Raw genomic sequence first — 20,860 nt, 5'->3', positions numbered from 1 at the left:
GTCTGGCAGCCAGCTCCATTTCCTGCTCTGCAATTGCCCCCGTGTACCACTGCTGCCAAACATTTTCGAGGAAACTGTAAACTGGCCACATATCTCCTCTAATTCTATTCTGTGAATGCAAACAAGCATGCAAGGATGTTTTACAGGGTCTTATTATACTGGTCAGTGTTACACTGCTAGACAGGTTAACAACCAATTGTAATTCATTACAGTCTTTTCAGCATTTAGACTTGTGTCCCAAGTGTTTCCCTTCATCCTGTAATAAATGGCACTTAGACAGCTTTCACCTTGCTTTCCAGTTATACTCATGTCAGCCATCATTTACAGTACATGTTAATCTCAACCAATCCATGCAAACCAATCATCATAATGGAGCCAATAGAGGTTCTATATGAGCTGCTCCTTTACTGCTGGTGCCATAAAAATCTTAATCAAGGAGATGAACCACAGTTAGGGCTGAGAGATTCTGATGATTTCATTATGACCACCCTCTAAAGATTTACGATTGGACAGCGGGATTAGATTCCACATATATGTGCTGGATACAAATTCTCCAGAACTGGTATTGGGGTTTGGTTCAATATGAGGTTACATGGCATCTGATTCTGACACCAGAAGTCAAATATGACATGATGGAGATCAATGATGTCATATTTTCCTATACTTTTTTTTTTTTTTATCAAAGTGCATTTTTCAGAAAAAGGAGTGGATCCTCCTTCAAATGGTACAAATGACCATGTATTACTCTGAAAAATATACACTATACACAAATGTGAAATGATTAAGGGACAAACAGCTCTGACGATGCAACTGCCACTGTCTCTTACGCTACATCCTTCCCTCTGATTAGATTGTTCAAATGTCGGTAAAAGTAAACAGCCCATTATTTTTGGTACACCCAAGGGATGAGATGGTGGATAATACAAATGAAACTTTGCTGTGCGTGAGCATTATTCTCTTGTTGTCCCTGGACCACGGATTTTGGTTCATCATGCATTTCCGGAAAAAATATTGTTTTCACAGATTCTGATAAAATACTAGCAATGAGTGATGGCCCCAAGTCAGCAAAGGGACAGTACACTTTAGCCTCACAAACACAAGATCATGTGAAGAAAAAATGTATCAATGCAGACTGAGACAAAATATGAGAGGAGGCAGACTGAAAATCTAAAATAAAGTACAAATGCGATATTATTTAAAAACTGGGCGGTATCATCCCACCTCTCAATTAAAGCAGCACATTTGCTGGACAGCTGTAGCACAGAAGAGCAAGTCTGCTGCAATTAAACAGGAAATATACAGGTGGGTGAAACTAAATCACATACAATCACCTTTAACTTGAAAATGATTTGTGGGGTGCCTTTAATGAGGTCCTAAATCCCAAGTAGTTCCACTGTTGCTGCCCAGAGGCTATCAAAATTCTGTCTGTGTACTCAACAGTTCCCGAAAAGAATGTGTGTAACCATGAGGGCGCAGAGAAGCAAACGTGTTTTGTTGCAAAAAACAAACAATTGCAGGTCGAATATGATTCGAATACATTATGGGGCATCATCTTAAACAACCAAAGAGGTTAAACTCAACCACTGTATCTGTGTATGTATATGTGCAATCTTTGTGTGTGTAAGACAGAGTAGGAAAGAAGAGGGTAAGACTTCAGAGGTGATGAGGAATTAAATATTAGTGAAGTGAAACACTGCCTACCTCCCGGAGCTGAACCCTCACTTTATTAATGGCCTTCAACCAACGAACTCTGGATGGGGTAAAGGGTAATGGCGGCCCATCATCATGGAACCTAGGTTACATGGATGGAAACGTACAGTGGCAGAAACACATGGAGACAATCTCTCAGTTCTCAAGCATCTTCAATATAGCAACTACATAACGGAGTTGAATTCTGAAAATAAAGCATACCGTAGGAGATTAGAGGACCCTCTTTCTGCTGGAGTGTCGTTTTTCAGGCCCCGTCCTACTTCAGGGGACAGCCTACAGATCTCCTTCTCACCGACAGTAGAGTGTCCATTGGTGGGAAGATGTCCATTGGTGCGTGGTTGCCCATTGGTGGAGGGGTGAAAGCTAGTACTGTGGTAGGAGTGGAAGGACTCCTCCAGTTCTGAACCTCCAGTGCTCTCATGGCCAGTCTCACTAAGCTGGGAGCTTGTCTGGCTCAGGTTTCCTGACGACCCAAAGTGACTACTTTCCACTGGACTACAATGGGGAGAGAGGAGTGAGGAAAATACTCAATGTCAGAACACTTAAAAAAAAAAATCAGAACTGGGTGAAAGACTATTTCTAATCGTTTTCTGGTATATATTTTTATCAATCAGCATTTCCTAACCGCTTTTATTTTAAGGGGCATAATGCAGATTAGCTACATTTATAACGTTTGAGTTTACAGATTTATAAAAGTTGATTTATGTTATTAGATAAACATTACTGTATAATTATTTTCACCATATGTAAAACACAACACAAATCGGAATTCCATGCTCAAACTAATTTTACATAATTTATGATGTTACAGGCATTCATGCTTGTATTTGATCTTAATATGTCTCTTTACAAATTAAAGAGGGAACGAAATTTGTCAGACACTTCCTGGACATTTGTAAGTGTTAAATTATGAAGCCTATATTAAAAATGAAGATCGTTTGAGTACGGAAGTTCAGGCAAACCATGAATTAGTATCACAGAAGTATGACAAAAACATTTCTGTCTTTAATAAATGAATCAATTATCATTAGTATATTCACTTGTGAATTGACCATGAATATATAAATATGTAAATATAGTTTTGGAATTCTGTTTTGAAATGACATGTAAAATTATGTATATGCTACACACAAAAACACATATAAAAGAATACACACACATACACAGATAAAAAATACACTCAAGCTAAACATTTAATTACACTAGTGAGGATGGATTGCAGAGCTGAACAGGGAATACATGTTTTCCAAAACGTCAATGCATCATAAATGGTGAGGGGGAATGCCATTTATTATGCTTCTACTAGCCTTTTTGCATTCAATAGATCCTTCTTGGACTGGTTGTCCAGCTGCACTCCAGAGGTAGGACCTGCAGAGGGGTATGTTTCTACAAGCCCTTCCTTCTCCTTTGGGGTCAGGGATGCTGAAGGATCTACTTCAGGAGTGGAGATGCAAATCTGGGGGTTCGCTATATCATCTGTGGAACCTACCGATTCAGTTTTTTGGGCATCGGATGTTGCAATCTTTTGTACAGTATGTGTTTGACCACGTGTTGGCTTGTTTTCAGTTTTGGGTTGCGATGTAACAACTGGCGCAGCTTGTGGCTTGGGTGGCTCTGCCTGCCAAGGAAAACTTATTTTTGTCCCAAATAACGAAGTGGTGGATGGCTCTTGTTTTCCAGCAAAAGGTTTGTCCTCTTGAAATAGGCCTCCAGAAAGGGTTTTGAATCCTGAGAACAGACCACTCACTCCTTCCGTTTGAGGCATTGATGGGGCACCTGACGACATTGTTGGTGAAAATAGGGATCCAAGAGACTTTCCTGCATCACTTTGTGTTGATATAAAACCAAACAGAGACTTGGCTTGAGATGGCTCTGCATTGTTTGGCAACTGATTAACTGAACAAGCTAGATTTGTATTTGGTTCTTGGGTATCAGGTGCGACTGATTTGTCGCTTTCTTTACTCTCAGGGTCACCTTTAATGACCAAGGGCTTCTCATGTATCATCTCTCCATCAATAGCTGTCGTCTCTTTTTCAGTGTTCTCTACTTGATGAGTGGTGTCACATGTAGTGCTTATTGAAGCACTTGTGACAGCAGAGGCTTCTGGAGAAGCTGTCTCAGATGCCACAGCACTACTACCCGTTACTTGATCCTTATCCGGTAGGGTTGAGCACATTATTTTATTTGTGATAGCCTCAGTGCCAGATAGAGCTACTTTTGGTGGTACACTTTCATTCTTAATCTGCGACTGTGGAGTAGTGCCGGGCATTGGCTTGAGATCAGCTGGCATTGGTTCAGATGGCTTAGGTGGTTGGCCCATACCCCCAAATAAAGATCCGCCTATGCCCCCAAGTATTGATGCTCCAACCTGTGATCCTGCAGTCTGAGCAGTGACTCCTCCAAACATTCCTCCAAGTAAAGAACCACCAGGCTGTGCTGTTGCCGTAGATCCTCCAAATATCCCACCCAGCAATGATCCACCAGTCTGGGGACCTACAGACTTGGCAGTGGATCCTCCTCCAAACATCCCCCCTAATATTGATCCTCCAGTTGTGGGGGCAGAGGTTTGAGGACCAGACTGAGGAGCCGACCCCATGAATAAACCTCCCAGTAATGATCCCCCGGTCTGGGAAGCTGCTGTCTCGGAGTTGGACCCTCCAAAAATACCTCCTAATAGTGATGCTCCACTCTGACCAGTAGCAGCTTGGGGTGCCGTTGCTCCCAGTCCAAAAAGTGAGTTTTTCTGCTGTTGCTGAGGACCTTCAGTGGGAGCAACTGTTGGTTTGAAAAGTGAGGACATAAATCCTGTAACTGCATCTGCTGTTGAGTCACCGACAGATTTCTCTGTAGGCTTTTGTTGTTCCTGGGCTACAGTACTTGCTGACTGAGTGGATGGTGTTTCCTCTTCTACTTTGGGTGGTATTGTATCTTGACTCGACTGACCACTCACATGCTCTGGTCTTGCAGGTTGTTGTGCTTGTGCACAGATTTCAGATTCTTTAGACTGAATATCATTAGATAAAGTAGTTGATTTGTCAGCATCTTTGGAATTAACTTCTTCTCTGACATTGCCATCAGTTTTGGGTAAGCTTGCCTCAAGACACTGGACTATACTGTCAGGTCGCTGTAGTGTTTCTGCCTGCTCTTTGATTTTGGCAGCAGTATCAATTACAGACATTTCAGGACCTGCTAGAGCTGGAGCAGTTTTACTGTCATCACTGGGTTTTGGTAGAATAGTTACATCTGAAGTGGTGTGTGTAAGAGCTGTAGTTGAAGTTTTCTCGTCATCAATGGATTTAGGTGTAGCTGTTGTTGTGGGTGGAACAGATCCACCAAGCATAGAAAACAAACTTTTACCATGTATCTCATTAGGAGTTGAAGCTCCAGGTAAAAGTCCACCCAGAAAAGATGTATCAGTCTGTGCAGTCGCTGATTGAGGAGATGACCCGCCCAAAATGCCTCCTAATATAGAGCTATTATTTGGGGGTGCTGAAGTCTGGGTAGCAGCTCCACCAAACAATCCACCGAAGGAACCACTATTCTTAGGTGCTGTTGTTGAAGCTGCTGATCCTCCAAAAATACCACCCAAAATAGACCCTGCAGTCTGAGATCCAGCAGCCTGGGGAGCAGATCCACCAAATAATCCTCCAAGTAAGGATGTCCCTGCCTGAAGGCCTGCTATCGGAGGAGCTCCACTCTTAGTAGGCCCAACTTGAGGAGAAGCCTGAGGAGCAGACCCTCCAAATAAACCACCTAGTAATGACCCCCCTGTTTGAGAAGCTGTTGTTTGGGCTGAAGAACCTCCAAACATTGCCCCCAATAGAGAACTTCCAGGCTGAGAAGAGGGCTGAGGTGCAGGACCTCCAAGCAAAGAGAACAAACCTTTGGCCGGTGGGTCCTTGGGGAATGATGATCCAGGCGCAGACCCTGTAGATGAAGGACATGTCTGGCTAGCACTAGGTTCAGTGCTTGGGCCAGAAAATAGTGAAAGCAAACCTTTTCCTGGACTGTCTGAAATTAATCCTGATTGTGAGAATGGAGCCTGTGGGCCTGATCCACTGATCATAGAAAAAAAGCCAGAAGCTGGTGGTTCTTCACAGGGAGCAGGATCTTGGGGTGCACCTTCTGTGCTTGTTTCCTTTTGAACAGTGACACATTCTGAATTTGGCTCCATAGATGCAATATTAGTGCATTTAATTGTGGCATCCTGTATAGTATCTACAGTTGCATCAGTGGGTGGACTTACATGCACTTCACTTGATATTTCACTGGCTGCTGCTGGGACATGGCTACTGGTAACAGCTGACATTTGGGAAGAACTTTGTGCGGTTGGTGGCTCTTTAGTATCAGTAACAATAGAAGATGATGAATTAGGAGTTGGTTGTTGAGGTGACACAACATCATTAAAAACAGAGAATATACTCCTTGCCTGTTCTTTGGGGGCTGCAGTCCCTGGGAAGGTAGACACATTTGCACTTCCACAAGCTCCTGGTGCTTGGGGAGTACTGGGGCTACTAAACATGGAGAACAAAGAGTTTCTTGGACTTTCACTAGAGGTAGACAAGCCACCCAATATTCCCCCAAGAACAGAGGTGGCTGGCTGTCCCTGTGGTTTAGATTGTGTCTGAGGTTCCCCTTGTAGTTGAGTTTGTGATTTGGCTACTCTTTGTTGAGATAAGGATGTGGGTGGCTGAGGTTGTGGAGGGCTGGGATCACTAAACATTGAAAATAGTCCCTTCATTGGGCTTTCAGTTGAACTTGATGACCCAGGCAGAATTCCCCCTAGAAAAGATCCAGTTTGGGCTGGCTGTTGGGTGCTGGGACCACCAAACATAGAAAGGAATCCTGTATTTGGGGGGTCTTTTGGAGGAACAATTCTCTGTTGTGGTACTTCAGCAGCAGGCTTGGTTTGAGGGGGAGGCTGAGGAGGACTTGATCCTCCAAACATTGATAATAAACTTTTACCAAGTGATTCCTGTTGAGGTAGTGGAGCTGCAGGTGGTGGATGTGCTTGAGGCAATGGTTCACTTTTAGGTGCAGCCTGAGGAGGATTTGGCCCACTAAATATTGATAATATACTTTTACCGAGTGATTCTTCTTGTGGAGCTGTAGCTGATGCAGGTAATTGAGGCGTGGGTCCAGATTGGGCAGCTGCTGTTGATCCTGCCAGCATTTCTCCAATTGAAAATCCAAACAGTCCACCAGATGGTTTAGTTGCCGCTTCAGGTTTTGTCTGTCCTGTAGGTGGCATAGTTTCTGATCGGCTTGTAGCAGGGCCTGATGAAGAACTGGGAGGAAATGGTTGGGATATACTTTTGTTTGGGGGTTGGCTCTGCACAGGCAGAGAGGTACCACTTTGGTCCATTGTTCGTTGCCTCTGTATACCCTTAGGTCTAGATGCTGATGTCAATGAACCTTCTGTAACGCTAGGTTTCATTTGCTGTTTCTGTGGTGGAGAGGGCTCAGTGCTAAATAAACTGCTAATTGATCCAAACAGATTTGACACTCCTGGAGCCTCTTTATTTGTAGGAGCAGTGCCTGGTAAGGAAGCAGTGCTGCCAGCTTTGCTCTGCTCATTGGGAGATATCTGAGAACATTTCTGGGGATCTGGCATGGGTTCTTCTATTCCAACTGCAGATTTCAGAAAGTTCATGAAGCCTGCCTTCTGTTGTTCAGATGATTTCTCCACTGACTTACCAGCAGTATGTTGTACAGGTGGTCCAGATTCTTTTGTTTCTAAAGGCACTGTAACATTGTGCTGTATTTGTGGGGTTGTTTGTTGCATGGTAGTCTGACGTGTAAGTCTAGGTTTCTGTGAAGCTGTATGCGATTGAATTAAGGGTTGGGTCACTTGAGCAGTTGTTTGTACTGTGGGCAACATTCTCCTCTGTGTGCTAACTGGCATCTGCATTTGTTGTTTAGCATTTGAATCTGGCTGAGTCACATCAGAAGTAGATTCATCTTTGATGATCTTTGACTTCAGACTTTGGAAACCTGATGTAAGAATGTTCATTGAACCTTTGTCAGGAACTTTATCACAGGAGGATATGCTAGTTTTGTTTAACTCCACCTGTGATGTTTTTCCCACAAAAGATGATATGAGGGAAGAAATCTTTTTGACTTGACGATTAGGTTGTTCTTCTCCCGGAGACACTCTCTCCCTCCATTCCTTCTCTGATACATCATTTACATGCCTCACTGTAACCCCAGTTGATGAACGCCGCCGTTGGCAAGGCTGGTAACAGTTGTGGAGGGACTGCTGATTGGAATTTGCAGTCGGAGTAGAGTTCAGGGAAACGGCAACCTTTTGAGCAAGAAATGTCTTAATTTCCTGGTTATTCCAATAAGGCCCTTTGTTGTCTTTATTATGACAGGAAAGGTCAATGACATCTTTGCATTGGTCTTCATACATGTGACTGGGCTGTCTTGGATCTATCCTGACTTTGTTTAATCTGTATGATGTGAAATCTACACCTTGTTGATCTTGTGACAGAAATGAATTTTCAAACATTTGAGAAAACTGCTCAAGATTTAAATTCATGATCTGATTTCCTTTTCTATAGGCAGCAGACAGATCAAGGGGGGCATTAAGGAGTTGAGAACCACTGTGATCTTGATCAGGTAGCCAAAGAAGCTCATCCTCATTGTAAAGTGGAATTTTAAAGCCACACACTAAAACCATTTCACTGTGTAGCCAAGCACTGGGAAAGCCATCTAATTTATGTGCATTTTCCCAAGACTCCCCTTCAGGGGCACATGCATACACATATTCACCTGCTTCATCTGTAAGCAAGGCATAAATGTATTCATGATCTGTGTAAACAAAGTAGCCACAGTCACCATCTTCTGCTGGCCACCACATTCCTTGCTCCAAAAGTGCAAGCCACTGCTGATACCACTCAGTGTCTTCGAGGTACAGGGAGTCTTCCATCTCAGTTTTGGCACATGGGGGGAAGTTTGAATCTATTGGTCTATTCAAATTAAACTGACTTCGATGGAACATGCCATCAGTATGCAAGTTTTGTTGAACTGTATTATCACTTCCATATTGCCAGTTAGCCGAAAAAGATAAGCTTGGCGCAGTCTCCTCATAATAACCTTCATGATATGAAACCCCATTCAAGCTATAAGTGCTGCCATCATTAAAAGAGTGATATTTTGCAAACTTTGCATTACTATGTTTATTAGTTAAGTTCAACGCACCCTCCACATTGGGTGAATATTCTATGTTTCCCAAGTCTTCATGGCTGTTCCATAATTTCCTCTTGGGATATGGATCATCATTTATGTGTCCCTCAAACGGGTATGGTCGAATTTGCTCTTGGCAAATAACACCTTGCCATGGTGTGGAGGAGTTAAATGGCTGATATGTATTTGAGGAGCTGCGGGAAAGAGCAGATGCCTGTAATGACCCACCCTCACAGCTCTGTCTATACACTTGATCCTCTCCCTGGAATTGATCATTCACGGACTCATTCTGAAACTGTTGCCAGAGAGCACTTTCACGGATCCACTGGTTTTCATCATAAGAGGGACTTGTTCCATAAGGGGACAACTGACCTTGGTAAATATTTTGCCCTGATCCATACAAAGAGGAAGTACTTCTTCCAATATATGGTGGCATGGCCATTACTGCGGGAGATGTATGGGTTTGTAAAAGGGAATGAATATTTCCTGTACTATAAGCCATTGAGTGAATTGACTGAGGTGAGCCAGAGTAATATAACTGAGATAAATTACCTGTGCTAATTGACGAGTATGGTGCTGGACTCTGAAGAGATCTGGCAAAAGTAGCTGATGTTCTTAAATCTAAACTCTCAGTATCAATTGAGACAGGTGCCCTCATTAAAGCGTGTCTGCTCTGTCCTGGATTGAGAGAATCTCGGACAACTCTTTGACAGCTGTCCCTTCCAAAGTCTGAGGAAGCACTTTTTAATATGCCTGAATGTAACTCTGTGAACTTATTTGAGGGTGTCTGTTGTTCTGTAATTTGACCGGACATTTCTACTTGTTTGGGAGTACAAGGGTCCTCAGTTACATTTTTGCCAAACAGTCCAGATAAAAACCCTTGTTGGCCAGGTCGTAGAATCGTCTTCTCTTTCTCTGCATGTTCTTGTGAGAATTGTTGTTCTACATTAGTGTGTATCCGTGTTAGTAGCGGGGTCTTCATTGTGACGGTGTAATTATTGTCTTTCTGATGGAGTGATTGTCCTGGTGATGTCTGGCAGGTTGTGTCAAGGTTTTCAGATGATTTTGTTAACTTGTTAAACAACCCTGAGAGCACTCCAGATTGACTTGTTGTCTCCCCCTGTGTTTCAGCGGTCTGGCTGCTTGGCACTTTGATTTGTTGCTGTGTCTCTTGGATGATTTTGGGCTGCTGCTGTGGAGCCATATTTTCTGAGGAGGATTTGAATAGTCCAGAAAGCAGACCACTAGCTTGAGTTGTTTTTTGTGTTGAGCTATTTTGTGGTTGATTTTGGTTGGAAACTGGAATATTCCTGGCTCTCGGTTGCTCATAGCTGGATTTACTTGGCATAATTCCGTGCTGTTGAGCTAATGGGGGTTCTTGTGCCCTTATGTTGTCTGCCGATGCAAATTTGAAGAGACCAGATAAAATACCACTTTGTTGGGATGGTTGTCGCTGGAGTGGAACCGTTTGTTGTCGAGTAAAGCCTGGTTTACTGGTCTCCTGTTTGACAACTTGCTGAAGTGGTGCTCTATTCCTGAAATGAGAACCTTGGTTTGGATCTCGACAAATCTGTTGGTTAAAACTCTGTTCATTATGTTGAACACTGCTTTGTTGTTGCTGAACTGTTTGGCTGCTTGAAACATTCTCAGACGATGCTAATTTAAATAAGCCAGACAACAGCCCCTTTTGCTGAGATTGCGTTTGCTGAGTTTCATTTGAAGTCTGCTGCTGACCAGAGTAATTTCCAGGGATTGTCCTCTCCTTTTCAGCTTCAGAAGGCTGTGTGTTTTGTGGTATATTTTCTGTTGATGAAAACTTCAACAGCCCTGAGACCAGGCTCCCCATCCGTGGTACTGTAGAACTTTGTTGTGTGGGAGAGTGATTAGAAATCTGTGGGGGATTACTGCTCCTGGGAGGTTCATTGCTATGGGAAGCCTGATTTGGCAAATTGCCAGATAGTTCACCGGTAGAGCCAAATTTAAGAAGTCCAGATAGCAGTCCTCCTTGTTTGGGTTGATTAGAGCCCATAGGGGAGATGTCCTCGGACGAGGTCCCTTTAAAAAGACCTGTCAAAAAACTTTGCGATTCAGGCTGATTGGGAGCTTGATGCTGTATTCCATGAGGGGGTGCTATTGGATTTTGATTTGAAGTGTGTTGTACCTGTGAGCCGGACGGCAGTTGACTGTTCTGACATTGCTGATTACTAGTCAGATTTGGATTTGAACTAGAGGGAGCAGAGGTAGAGTTAAATATGTTGGAAAACCATCCCTTTTCAGTGTTTTCCTGGGGCACAGCAGATATCTGTGTAAAGGTGGGGGAGGTTGTTGAAGTTGAATCCTGATATGATTGCACAGGATTATGTGTGTTAATGGAAGCACTAACATCTTCACTAGATGCAAACTTTAAAAAACCAGAAAGCATGCCTCCCTCTGCTTTGGGATGTTGCTGAGTTGATACATTTTCAGAGGAGTGGAAAGGCAGTTTAAATTTACTGCTCAATGATGGGTCCTCCACTGGTTTCTCTAGTCGGGGATCCTCTGTGGATCTAAACACTGGATAAACTGCCACAGGTGGAGCTCCCTGAGGAGGAATGTGGAAGGCTGGTGTGATCAATGAGCTCAATGACTTCTTGAAAGGGTTAAAGAATCCAGTGTTTGCTGATTGTGTTTGGCCAGTTGACCTTGCTGGACTCGGATTAGGCACATTTTCTTGTTTGTAAATCATTGGATTTTGTCTGCTATACATATTTCCATCTTGTTTTTGTACCAAATGTTTCTCTTGGAAACTTCCTAATTTGTCTGATTCCCTTTCTCCTTCTGCTGTCATTGACTGTTTACCTTGATGAACACATCTCTCATCCCATTGTGTATGGCCTTGAGAATATGTGGATTTTGGTGCCTGTTCAGCTGAGTCACCGCTATCCCCTGCTGAAAAAAGCTTCAAAGGATTCAATTTCCCCAAGACTAAGTTACCTGGAGCAATTTGAGGTTTGGTTACAAACTCGGGTACATGTTCTTTTGTACTTGTTTGAGTCGGACTCCTTGTGGGAGCTTTTGTTTCTTGATAATGACCTTGTGTCTTGGCATCATGCGATGGCTGAGAAGGCGAAGAACGGAATGATTTTTCATGGTAATTTTCTACTGGAGATACAACAGCTACCGGAGCTGAGCTATTTGATTTAGGAATAAAGGAAAACAGTTTTGTTAGTCCAGATTGGTTTGAGGGTTGTGTAGATGTTGCCTGTGGAGATGAGACGGGCTGTTTGGGGCCTCCTCCAACTTTGTCAGTGAGAGAACTAAATAATGAGCTCATGGCATTTTTTACTCCTGAAATGCCCTGATCAGAAGCAGTGTTTGATTGGGTTTCTCCCCGAGGATCCTTTGAACTATTTTGATCCTCTCCAAAAGAATCAGTTTTATAGCTACCCAAAGATGATAGCCTAGATTTGTTTGACTTAGGAAGAGAACCATACTTGCTGATTTCCTCCTCTTTTTCAGCAAGGTATTCAGAAACAGTTTCAACTAGACACTGGAGCTCATCCATAGGGTCTACATATTCATCACTTGGTTCCTCTACAGGAGAGAGCATTGCCTCTGGAGCCCATCCTCCAAGTTTAGCTTTTCCACACTTCTTCTCTCGATGACCCTGAATATTTTCTATGGGACAGGAGAAAGAATACCTGTCCTTGTAATTTATTGCGTTCTCTGGATTAAAGTCTTCTGCCATAAAGGCAATGTCATCAATATCCTCCTCTGCTCCTATGGAGTAGTGCAGATCCTCAGAGTTCTCTAAATCAAAATCGAACTGTGCCCTCGTTCTAACATCTTGCTGTTTTTTGTATGCCACATAATTCTCCAAAGTGTTGTCTAGCTCATTTTTTGCCCACATCCTTGTCTTGTAGAGAAGCCCATTCTGGTATGGCCTGAGGCATGATGTCATACGCTCTTCCTCTTCCTGCATCTCAACTACCTTCCGCATAAACAGCTCCCCTCTCTTCTCACGAAGCAGCGCAATGTCAGAGGGAAAAGCCTCTCTCATGTTGTCTGCCTCTGTACTGAGCATCCGTCCTGGGTCTCTAATCTTTTTCTTTCGCCGCCGATCAATTGTGTCATAGCCCTCAGGGTAGGTGGCAGGCAGAAAAGTATTTTGGCGGATAGAGGAGTGTGATGGCTCAGTGTATGGTCTTCCCATTCGAAGGATAACGTTGTCTTCCTCTTCATCCAAGAAGTCACTCAGCTGAGGCTTACCCTGCCCTTTGTATTTATTTTCCCAATCTTCAACCCCCATGCCAGAATCTACAGGTATAATTCTGACCCTTCCTTTCTGGTTTAATGATCTAATTTAAGTTAAAGAATGGATTTAACAAGGGGGTAGGAAATGATACAGGGACAGAAAAGAAGAAGCAAACAAACAAGAAGAAAAAACGCAAGCACAAGTTAAACAAAATGATAAATGGAGAAATAAAGACAAGAACAGTTTCATGCAAATGTGAAGACACGATTCAGCTTAGTCATCAATGTTTTTAAGACAGATACATTTCATCAGAAACCTAAGATACACTTAAAAATTGCAAACAATTGTAGAAATTGCCTGAAAAATACTGTGATACACATTTTAGTGTACATGGGTAAAACAGTATGTGCATGCGACTGTGTGAGTATGTGTGTCCCTATGTTTGCATTTGCGTCTGTGACTTCTGTGTGAGATCTTTATAAATCACTACAGAAACTCACTACATGCTTATCAGCCTGCAACAGTGTCCATGAGACATGCTACAGTAAATCACCATATGGAGTACAATTAACAAGTTTTTAATCACCAGAAGTAGAAATGCGTATGTGCATGTGTCACTGACCCACATGTGTGACAGAGGGATTTCCTCAGTGATGTGGTTAAACCAAGTTCAGAGCTTTTCCCCAACTACCAAGAACTTCAACCAACACAACAGACCCTCAAGACCAAAAACAAACACGACCAATGAGCTTTCCCTGGCTGTAATCCCATTTTTGTTTTTCTGATGGTAGAATTATCCGGATAAACTTCCTATCAGTCCACACAGGCAGATTTGTAGCAGTCTCACTGGTACACATGTATTCCACGAGCAGACAAAAGTAGATCCATTGCACTCAGAGCATTATTATTATTATTGTACACAAACGTAACACAAATGTATTATTATGTCTATAGAAATAGTATGACTGTATTTCCCTCTGTATTTAAATTTATGTATTTACATTAAAATAATGTATATTATGATTTTTTGTAACAGTTACCACACACACTTTTGGCCATCTCAACTACTTTCTGACTTCAATAATACTAAAAAAATAGTCTAATATGCCTTGCAAGTCAGTGGACAACCACAATAATGTATTCTGGAGATGCAGGGAGTGACAAAATCCATTCCGCCTCTAGAGTACAGATCCCTTCTGGTTTACTGAAGCAGCTGAATGAACCGTACAACGGCACATACTGTAAGAAAACCAGCTCATCGACACAAAATAAAAGCACAAAGCTGCAGCCATGTTGGATTATTGTTCTGGAAGCATGAATGATGATAAATAAACTGACTACTTTTGCCACTATAAAACTAAAAGAGAGACAGAGAGAGGCATTAAAGACTGTAAGAGGATATGTTTGTCTTTACAGGTGAATTGTTGAGATAAAGATGAGCTTGAAAACCAAACTTGCTGAATATTTTGATTAGAAAGGGTGTCATTGGTTGTATTTTTGTTTCAATATTGATTTTAGAGTACATTGCCTACACACTGTGACCGTGTGGGTTTCATCTAAAGTAACAGAGCGAGCCACTGAAGGTGTGTATGGATGACTTTGTGGATACTCTGTCTACCTGGTTCCTCTCTGGTCCCTGTAGTCGAGGTCCAAACTGTGGACAGAGTCCGTGCAGGAGTCTGGGTGGTGCTGCTGCCGAGGCCCCATGGGATACTGGTGCAGGGAGGAGTTAGGCTGAGCCGTCGTGTGGAAGCGTGGAGGCAGACTGTTACTCGTCTCACTGCGGTAGTCACTGTCCCGGTCGTCTACAGCACTGTCCTGGTCATCCAGAGCTGCAACAGTCAAGGTGTCAGGGTAAGCTAAGTAAAGGAATCTTTCCTGAAACATTAGTAAGTATGTTTCGTGTGGCAGCAAGCATTTTTATTTTTTAAATCCTTGCTTATCATTAACTCATGTCAAAGTTGAAGATGCATCCCAACACTGTTGGGAGCTGATGAAATAGACAAACTGGGGTGAGCGTATGCCAGGTTAATAGGGAGGGCAATGGTCATGCATTTTTTGAAAGACTACAGACTTTATACATGCACGCTCTCCTGCTAAATGGAAGACATCGAGCTGCTCTTAATCTGCGTTATCATGTTGTTGTAGTGTCAATACATAGGTAAATACAACATTCACAACTATAACTTCAATTGTATATAATTTAGTACTTTGTTTTTCTACAAGAAAGATGGGGCTAAAACGTGTACAGAATAGTTCAATTTAGGTGTTGCCACAGTGAAGCCTTCTTGCACAAACATGAGAATAAAACTTTAAAATAAGAAACTTGATGTGGCAGTTACTTCATGGATTGGACAGTCTCCTGTAAAGAAATATAATCTTAACATTACTTTTAAAGGAAGGCAACTTTGTGTTGGACTACAAATGGGACAGTTTGAAAGTGTTTATATTGCACAAAACGTATAGTAGACCAGTGTTGGTCATAAGAAGAGCAGCTACAGTATATAAACCACTTTCTGAAAGTTACCTTGCCAACTCCAATAATGACCCTTAACTTTTGAAGTGAATTTGCAACTTACACCCTTACTATTTGATAAGGGCTCCTGTTGTGTAGCAGACCAATTTTTTTTTTAAGTATCGCTAATCCTATCCAAATATATCTGATCTCAGTATTCTCATTGAATTCAAATAGTCTTTCTCAAAAGATGCATGGAGATTTCAGTGAGAGAAAAAAACAACAGTGTTTTAATGAAATGTCCTGATTTTCTTTCTAGGTTGTGTGCTGAACCAATATTGTAAGGATTAAGTATATAGGAATAATTCAAATTATATGACATCAGCACAGAGCATAAAAAGGAAAACAGCGAGAGCAGGAAAGAAAAAAAGGCCAAAAAAGGGAATTTAGGAAATCATTGAGGAAAAATCAAATGTTTCTGAAAAAAAAAAATGCATGAAAGCCTTATGGATTACATGTTATTGGGAAATATGGGGCATTAGGACAGGCAGAGGGCACTGAGGATTGGCCAGGGGGAGAATTTTATCAAAGTGTGCTTTTACATACTCAGTGTTTCAGCCCATCCGAAATAGTTGCCTGGTGAAAGTGCAGATGTTACAAGTGAGAGGTACAGTCAGATGAGGCAGGGGTTTTGAAAACAAAACAAAAAGTGTCCCTGTCTTGTGGGAGGATGAGGTAAAACCCCAACACTTGTTCTCAGAGTGGAAAACAAACGGTGAGAATATTTAACATGCTAATTTTCATTTTCAACTCTGATTAAGAGGATTCCACTGTTACTACATAAGGCAGCACATGACATGATTTCCTCTCCTCACTACACAAGGAAGTGAGTGGAAATCATATCAATGCCTGAAAGCTAGAAGAGTGGAGAATTGGCTCCATCTAGAGGCCAAGAGGAGCACGGGCCAGCACACTCACAGCACTGGGAGGCCGCAAATGGCAGTGGGCGACTCTGGATGTCATCCTGAAGAGGGTACTACAGAGGAGAGCGGAAGAGAAACAGCAGGCATAGAATATGTTTTCCATGTCGTCATATTGCTATTATTACCACAACAGTTCACTAGCACCACTCAATCTATATTTACAGCAAAAATAAATGTGTCATGAGCACAAGAAGTAGTGAACAGGAACATACAAGCACATTTAACTGTGAAATGGTAACATTCCGATTTTATCATTACAAATGTGCTGTAATTTCTTTATACAAATATACGTAGTAAAATCTGGTTGAATTGCACTTTACCTCATCATGGATTCCCATGGTATTGATGCGATCCAGCTTGCCTGTCCAGTACTGTGCCTCATCATCTGGGATGTCTGGTTCAGAAGTAAGCACAAAACAAACAAACACACATGTGAACCTGACTGTGTGTTGAAGTAAACATCCTGCTCCCTCAGATTTACAGCATCATATTCCAGAGTTCCATCATAATACATTAATGCGTTTCATTTCTCATGAGCCTGAGGAACGAGGAAGTAAAAATAGTTAGTTAGCAATGGCCACAATGTTAGAGGAGGTGGGACTGGAAACATCAGGAACGTTTTTCACTACAGCGACGGGAGTATTCGAAGATGCTACAGACGACAGGACTGTAACATGCCAAACAATATTTAAGACGAATTACAAATTTGTTTTCTAAACACACAAAAAATACTAAACTCAAAAATGGCACCAAAAATATTTTTAAAGAAAATTAAGAACTCAGAAGTGTGTTTTTCCTAATTTTCCCCACTTAACACAACATTCTTGGCCTCCATATAAAGCCATCAGATTCACCTTATATAACAAAACCAATCATCGTCACCGCTGTGGTGTTATTCAGGGCTGGTTTTCAATCCTGTGTCTCATTTTCTAAATTCTACACTTTGTTAAATTCATGGACCGCACTTCCAGGACAACAACGGCGGTTACCATGGCCCTGATACGTCGGCGTACCTATCCTATATAAAGAAAGATATTACATTAAATGTAGTTAAGTATCAGAGCAGGAGCTCTCACCATTCCCACTTTCCAGGGGGATTTGCCCTGCTCTGTAAACACGTACACACACGCACGCACGCACGCACGCACGCACGCACGCACGCACGCACGCACGCACGCACGCACGCACACACGCACACACGCACACCAGGGCTTCAAAGACACACCGACCCTCAGCTTTAATGAATGGCTCTGGTGGCACAGACAGTCATGATGGCCTCCTGCAACCTTAAAAGGTCTCCTCTTAAAACAGAAAAAAGACCACTCGGTGGACAGACACCCTGCTTTAACTTTGATGTTATTGATCACAAAGCTTGAGCCTGACATGAAGTGCCGGTATCAGTGATACTGTAGGTAGAACTGTGGTAAACACACAGAGAACAGGAGGAGCACAGGGGATATTCACCCTCCAAACTTGAAGAACATGAAATTGTCCCTTGGGGTAAATAAAATAAAATGAAATTCAGTTTTTTCATCATGTCAACTCAAGCAATTTCTAGTGTCTAGTGTCAATGAAATCTAAACTTAGACTCTTTTAGCTCATCATTTTTGGTTGTATTGCTACTGAACTCTCAAGGCTGCCATGTTTCCAACAGTAGGCAGTGGTTTTCAGCAAAAAAGCTCAGATCAACCCACAGTCGGCTGCCTGCCCAGCACCAAACGACAGACAGACAAAGTTGGTGACCAGCTGGTGAACACAGTGGTGAGCAACCGAGGAGCCAGATATTTTTTCTCAGGAGTTTATGGAGACAAGGAGAGTGAATATATTGGACTTATATTAATCAGGCGGACAAAACACAACTCCAAATGTATGCTGATGTTGCTGGATGTGTAAATAGGCAATTGCAACTTCATAAAGACAATATGTCAGGGTTTTGCCTTTTGTCTTGTGATTGATTTGATTGCTTTACCTGCTTGCGCCTGCAATGTTGCTGCTTTCATTCGCAACGCAGCCGTAGCAACTTTACCTGAGATGTAACTAGGTCTTGAGGTGGGAAATTGGTGATGCAGGTTCCCTGAATATTGATCCCTGCTCCCATTCACACATGACCCAAACATTTCAGAGATAGACTGTATGTGTGAAAGGGACTGTCTCAGTCATACTCTCCTCTTCTTCATGTTAGCTGTACAGTATATAACAATATTCCTCATGGTTCCTTAATCCTATAGGCCACATTGGAACAACCTGGAACAGACCAAATTATATTTACTGAACCTAAGTTAATAAAGGAAGATCTGCCATTGATGAGTCAGTGCCCTCAATTTAAGTGAGCCAGAAACTCCTAATCTCCAGTGAAACCAGACAGAGGACATTACACAGTTAGACCAACGTCTAAGAGTGCCCTGTTTCTAGCCTTGTTTAACATTAAGTATCCTTCTTTATGTGATGCAATGAGATAATATTATTTTATTATGATTTCATTTCATTTCAGGAAAAATGTGACCTACTCTACTTTTTTTTTATATGGTCCTTTTGTTTTTATTTGAAATCAAATGACAGATCAATGGTCGACCAGGTTACGAGACACCATCAATTTGTTAGGCAGAGCCGCAGGCTGGATAGCTTTTCCTACGCAGGCTCATAAAGCCACTGGTGACATTTCAGCAGGAAACACGTGTGGCCTTTGTGTAACCAGAATCACAAACATACTCTCAACATCACGCACCCACTGATGTCAGAGCAGGTACTTGAGATGACAGCATGGGGGAAATGTCTTCCTTAAGCACCTGAACTTTACAAAAGTGTTGTTCATTCATTGGAAATGTGTCTGATATCATTATGGAAGTGTATTAAGCAGCTAAAATACAAAGCAACTGGGGGGGGGGGGGAAGAGATCGGATACTCTGATTTCTCACCAAAAGGCAGCTCGAAGCGAGTGTCCAGCAGAACTCGATGAGGCGTTGGGTTCTTGGTGCCATATATCTCATCCGCCTTCATCAGGACCTCTGCATCCAGCAAGAGCCAGTCACCTGAGCCCTCCTGCAATGAAGGTACGTATATTGATAATGACGTTTGTAGACAATTGAAATGCAGGCTTTTCTTTTGAGCATGCGTCTCTACCTTACAGGCTTGCAAATTGTTGACTAGTTGGTTTGTGTACAACGCAGAGCTGACTGTAAACAGATAGGTTTGTGTGTTGCAAACTGCGGTAAAAATCTCAAATGAGACGCATATTTCGAATGCCTTGTATACATGTCCAAAGAATGTTCCTTAAACCAGAAGAATGTCTGCATATACCACATGTCTTAATCGGAAAATGTCAAATACCGAATAATGTCTAATTCAGAATATCCAAACTGAACATTTACATGTTTACATGAACCGTATCAAATTCGGAATATTGTCATACTCCGAATAATAGTGGAATATTAGTGTGCATGTAAACATAGTCAGTGATGGAGGCACCAGTGTTTTGCAATCATGGATGGATTTTTAGGTCGCTTTTTTTTTTTTTCATAGTGTTTTGTAATAAAATCCTTCCTTTTTTTCCCTAGGACTATGAGATTTGTGCGTAGGTGCATAGACAAACCTCCTCTGATTGTTGGATACCCTTCAGAGGAATCCAGGATGTCCCCACCATGGTGTCCCAGATGAGGCCTTTGTTCCACACCTCAACAATGAGGCCGAGGTCCAGCCGGTTGATCTCACTGAGGAAAAAGACAGAAATCAAGTAATGTCGAGCATAATTAGATTTATTTTCAAAACTTCCAGCGCAGGAAATGTCAGTGGCTAAAAGAGTCAAACAATAATTGTGTAGTTTGAGGCCTTGTTATCAGAATAAAAACAAAAAAACTTTCCAATATGTCATTTAATACACACTCAATGAACCAGAAATGTCTCCATAATTACTGCGAGTCCTCACCACTGGCTGATAACAAAGGCTTCTTCTTCTTTCTGTTGTGTAATAGCTGTCATAATCCATTCAAGCCTTGTTTTGTCATTCAACATGCTTTTCAAAGGGCTCAAAAACAGCTTGATGACCGCAATAAAATGCCATATCAATTTTGAAAGGAGCCGCGTGACAAGGGCATTTGCATATTCTCTGTGGCAGTTTACAACTATTGAAGCGCCGAACAAAAGAAGGATGAGAGAAAAAGATAATCAAAGAGAGCAGCTAATTGAGAGAAGTGCAGGGGAGGGCGCTGAGTATGCAGGTGCAGACATGTAGGCTTTCTGAATGATGCTTCGGCGATGCTTAAATGAGCTTTATAAACACAGACATAACAAACA

The 20,860-nt window shown here is 42.1% G+C and overlaps 1 protein-coding gene across 1 annotated transcript in view; it reads right to left on the bottom strand.

Moving 5' to 3' along the window:
- Positions 1-20,860, bottom strand: part of LOC115016554 (protein unc-13 homolog B-like) — a 73,841-nt gene that overhangs the window by 30,813 nt on the left and 22,168 nt on the right. Inside the window, 7 exon segments of the mRNA XM_029444366.1 lie at positions 1,702-1,792; positions 1,912-2,205; positions 14,751-14,964; positions 16,566-16,623; positions 16,891-16,964; positions 19,486-19,609; positions 20,160-20,277. Of these exon segments, the coding sequence (XP_029300226.1) occupies positions 1,702-1,792; positions 1,912-2,205; positions 14,751-14,964; positions 16,566-16,623; positions 16,891-16,964; positions 19,486-19,609; positions 20,160-20,277 (973 nt within the window).

The sequence above is a fragment of the Cottoperca gobio genome, chromosome 12 (assembly GCF_900634415.1).
Source record: "Cottoperca gobio chromosome 12, fCotGob3.1, whole genome shotgun sequence".
NCBI classification, from domain to species: domain Eukaryota; kingdom Metazoa; phylum Chordata; class Actinopteri; order Perciformes; family Bovichtidae; genus Cottoperca; species Cottoperca gobio.
This window is presented reverse-complemented; position numbering and strand designations above follow the sequence as displayed.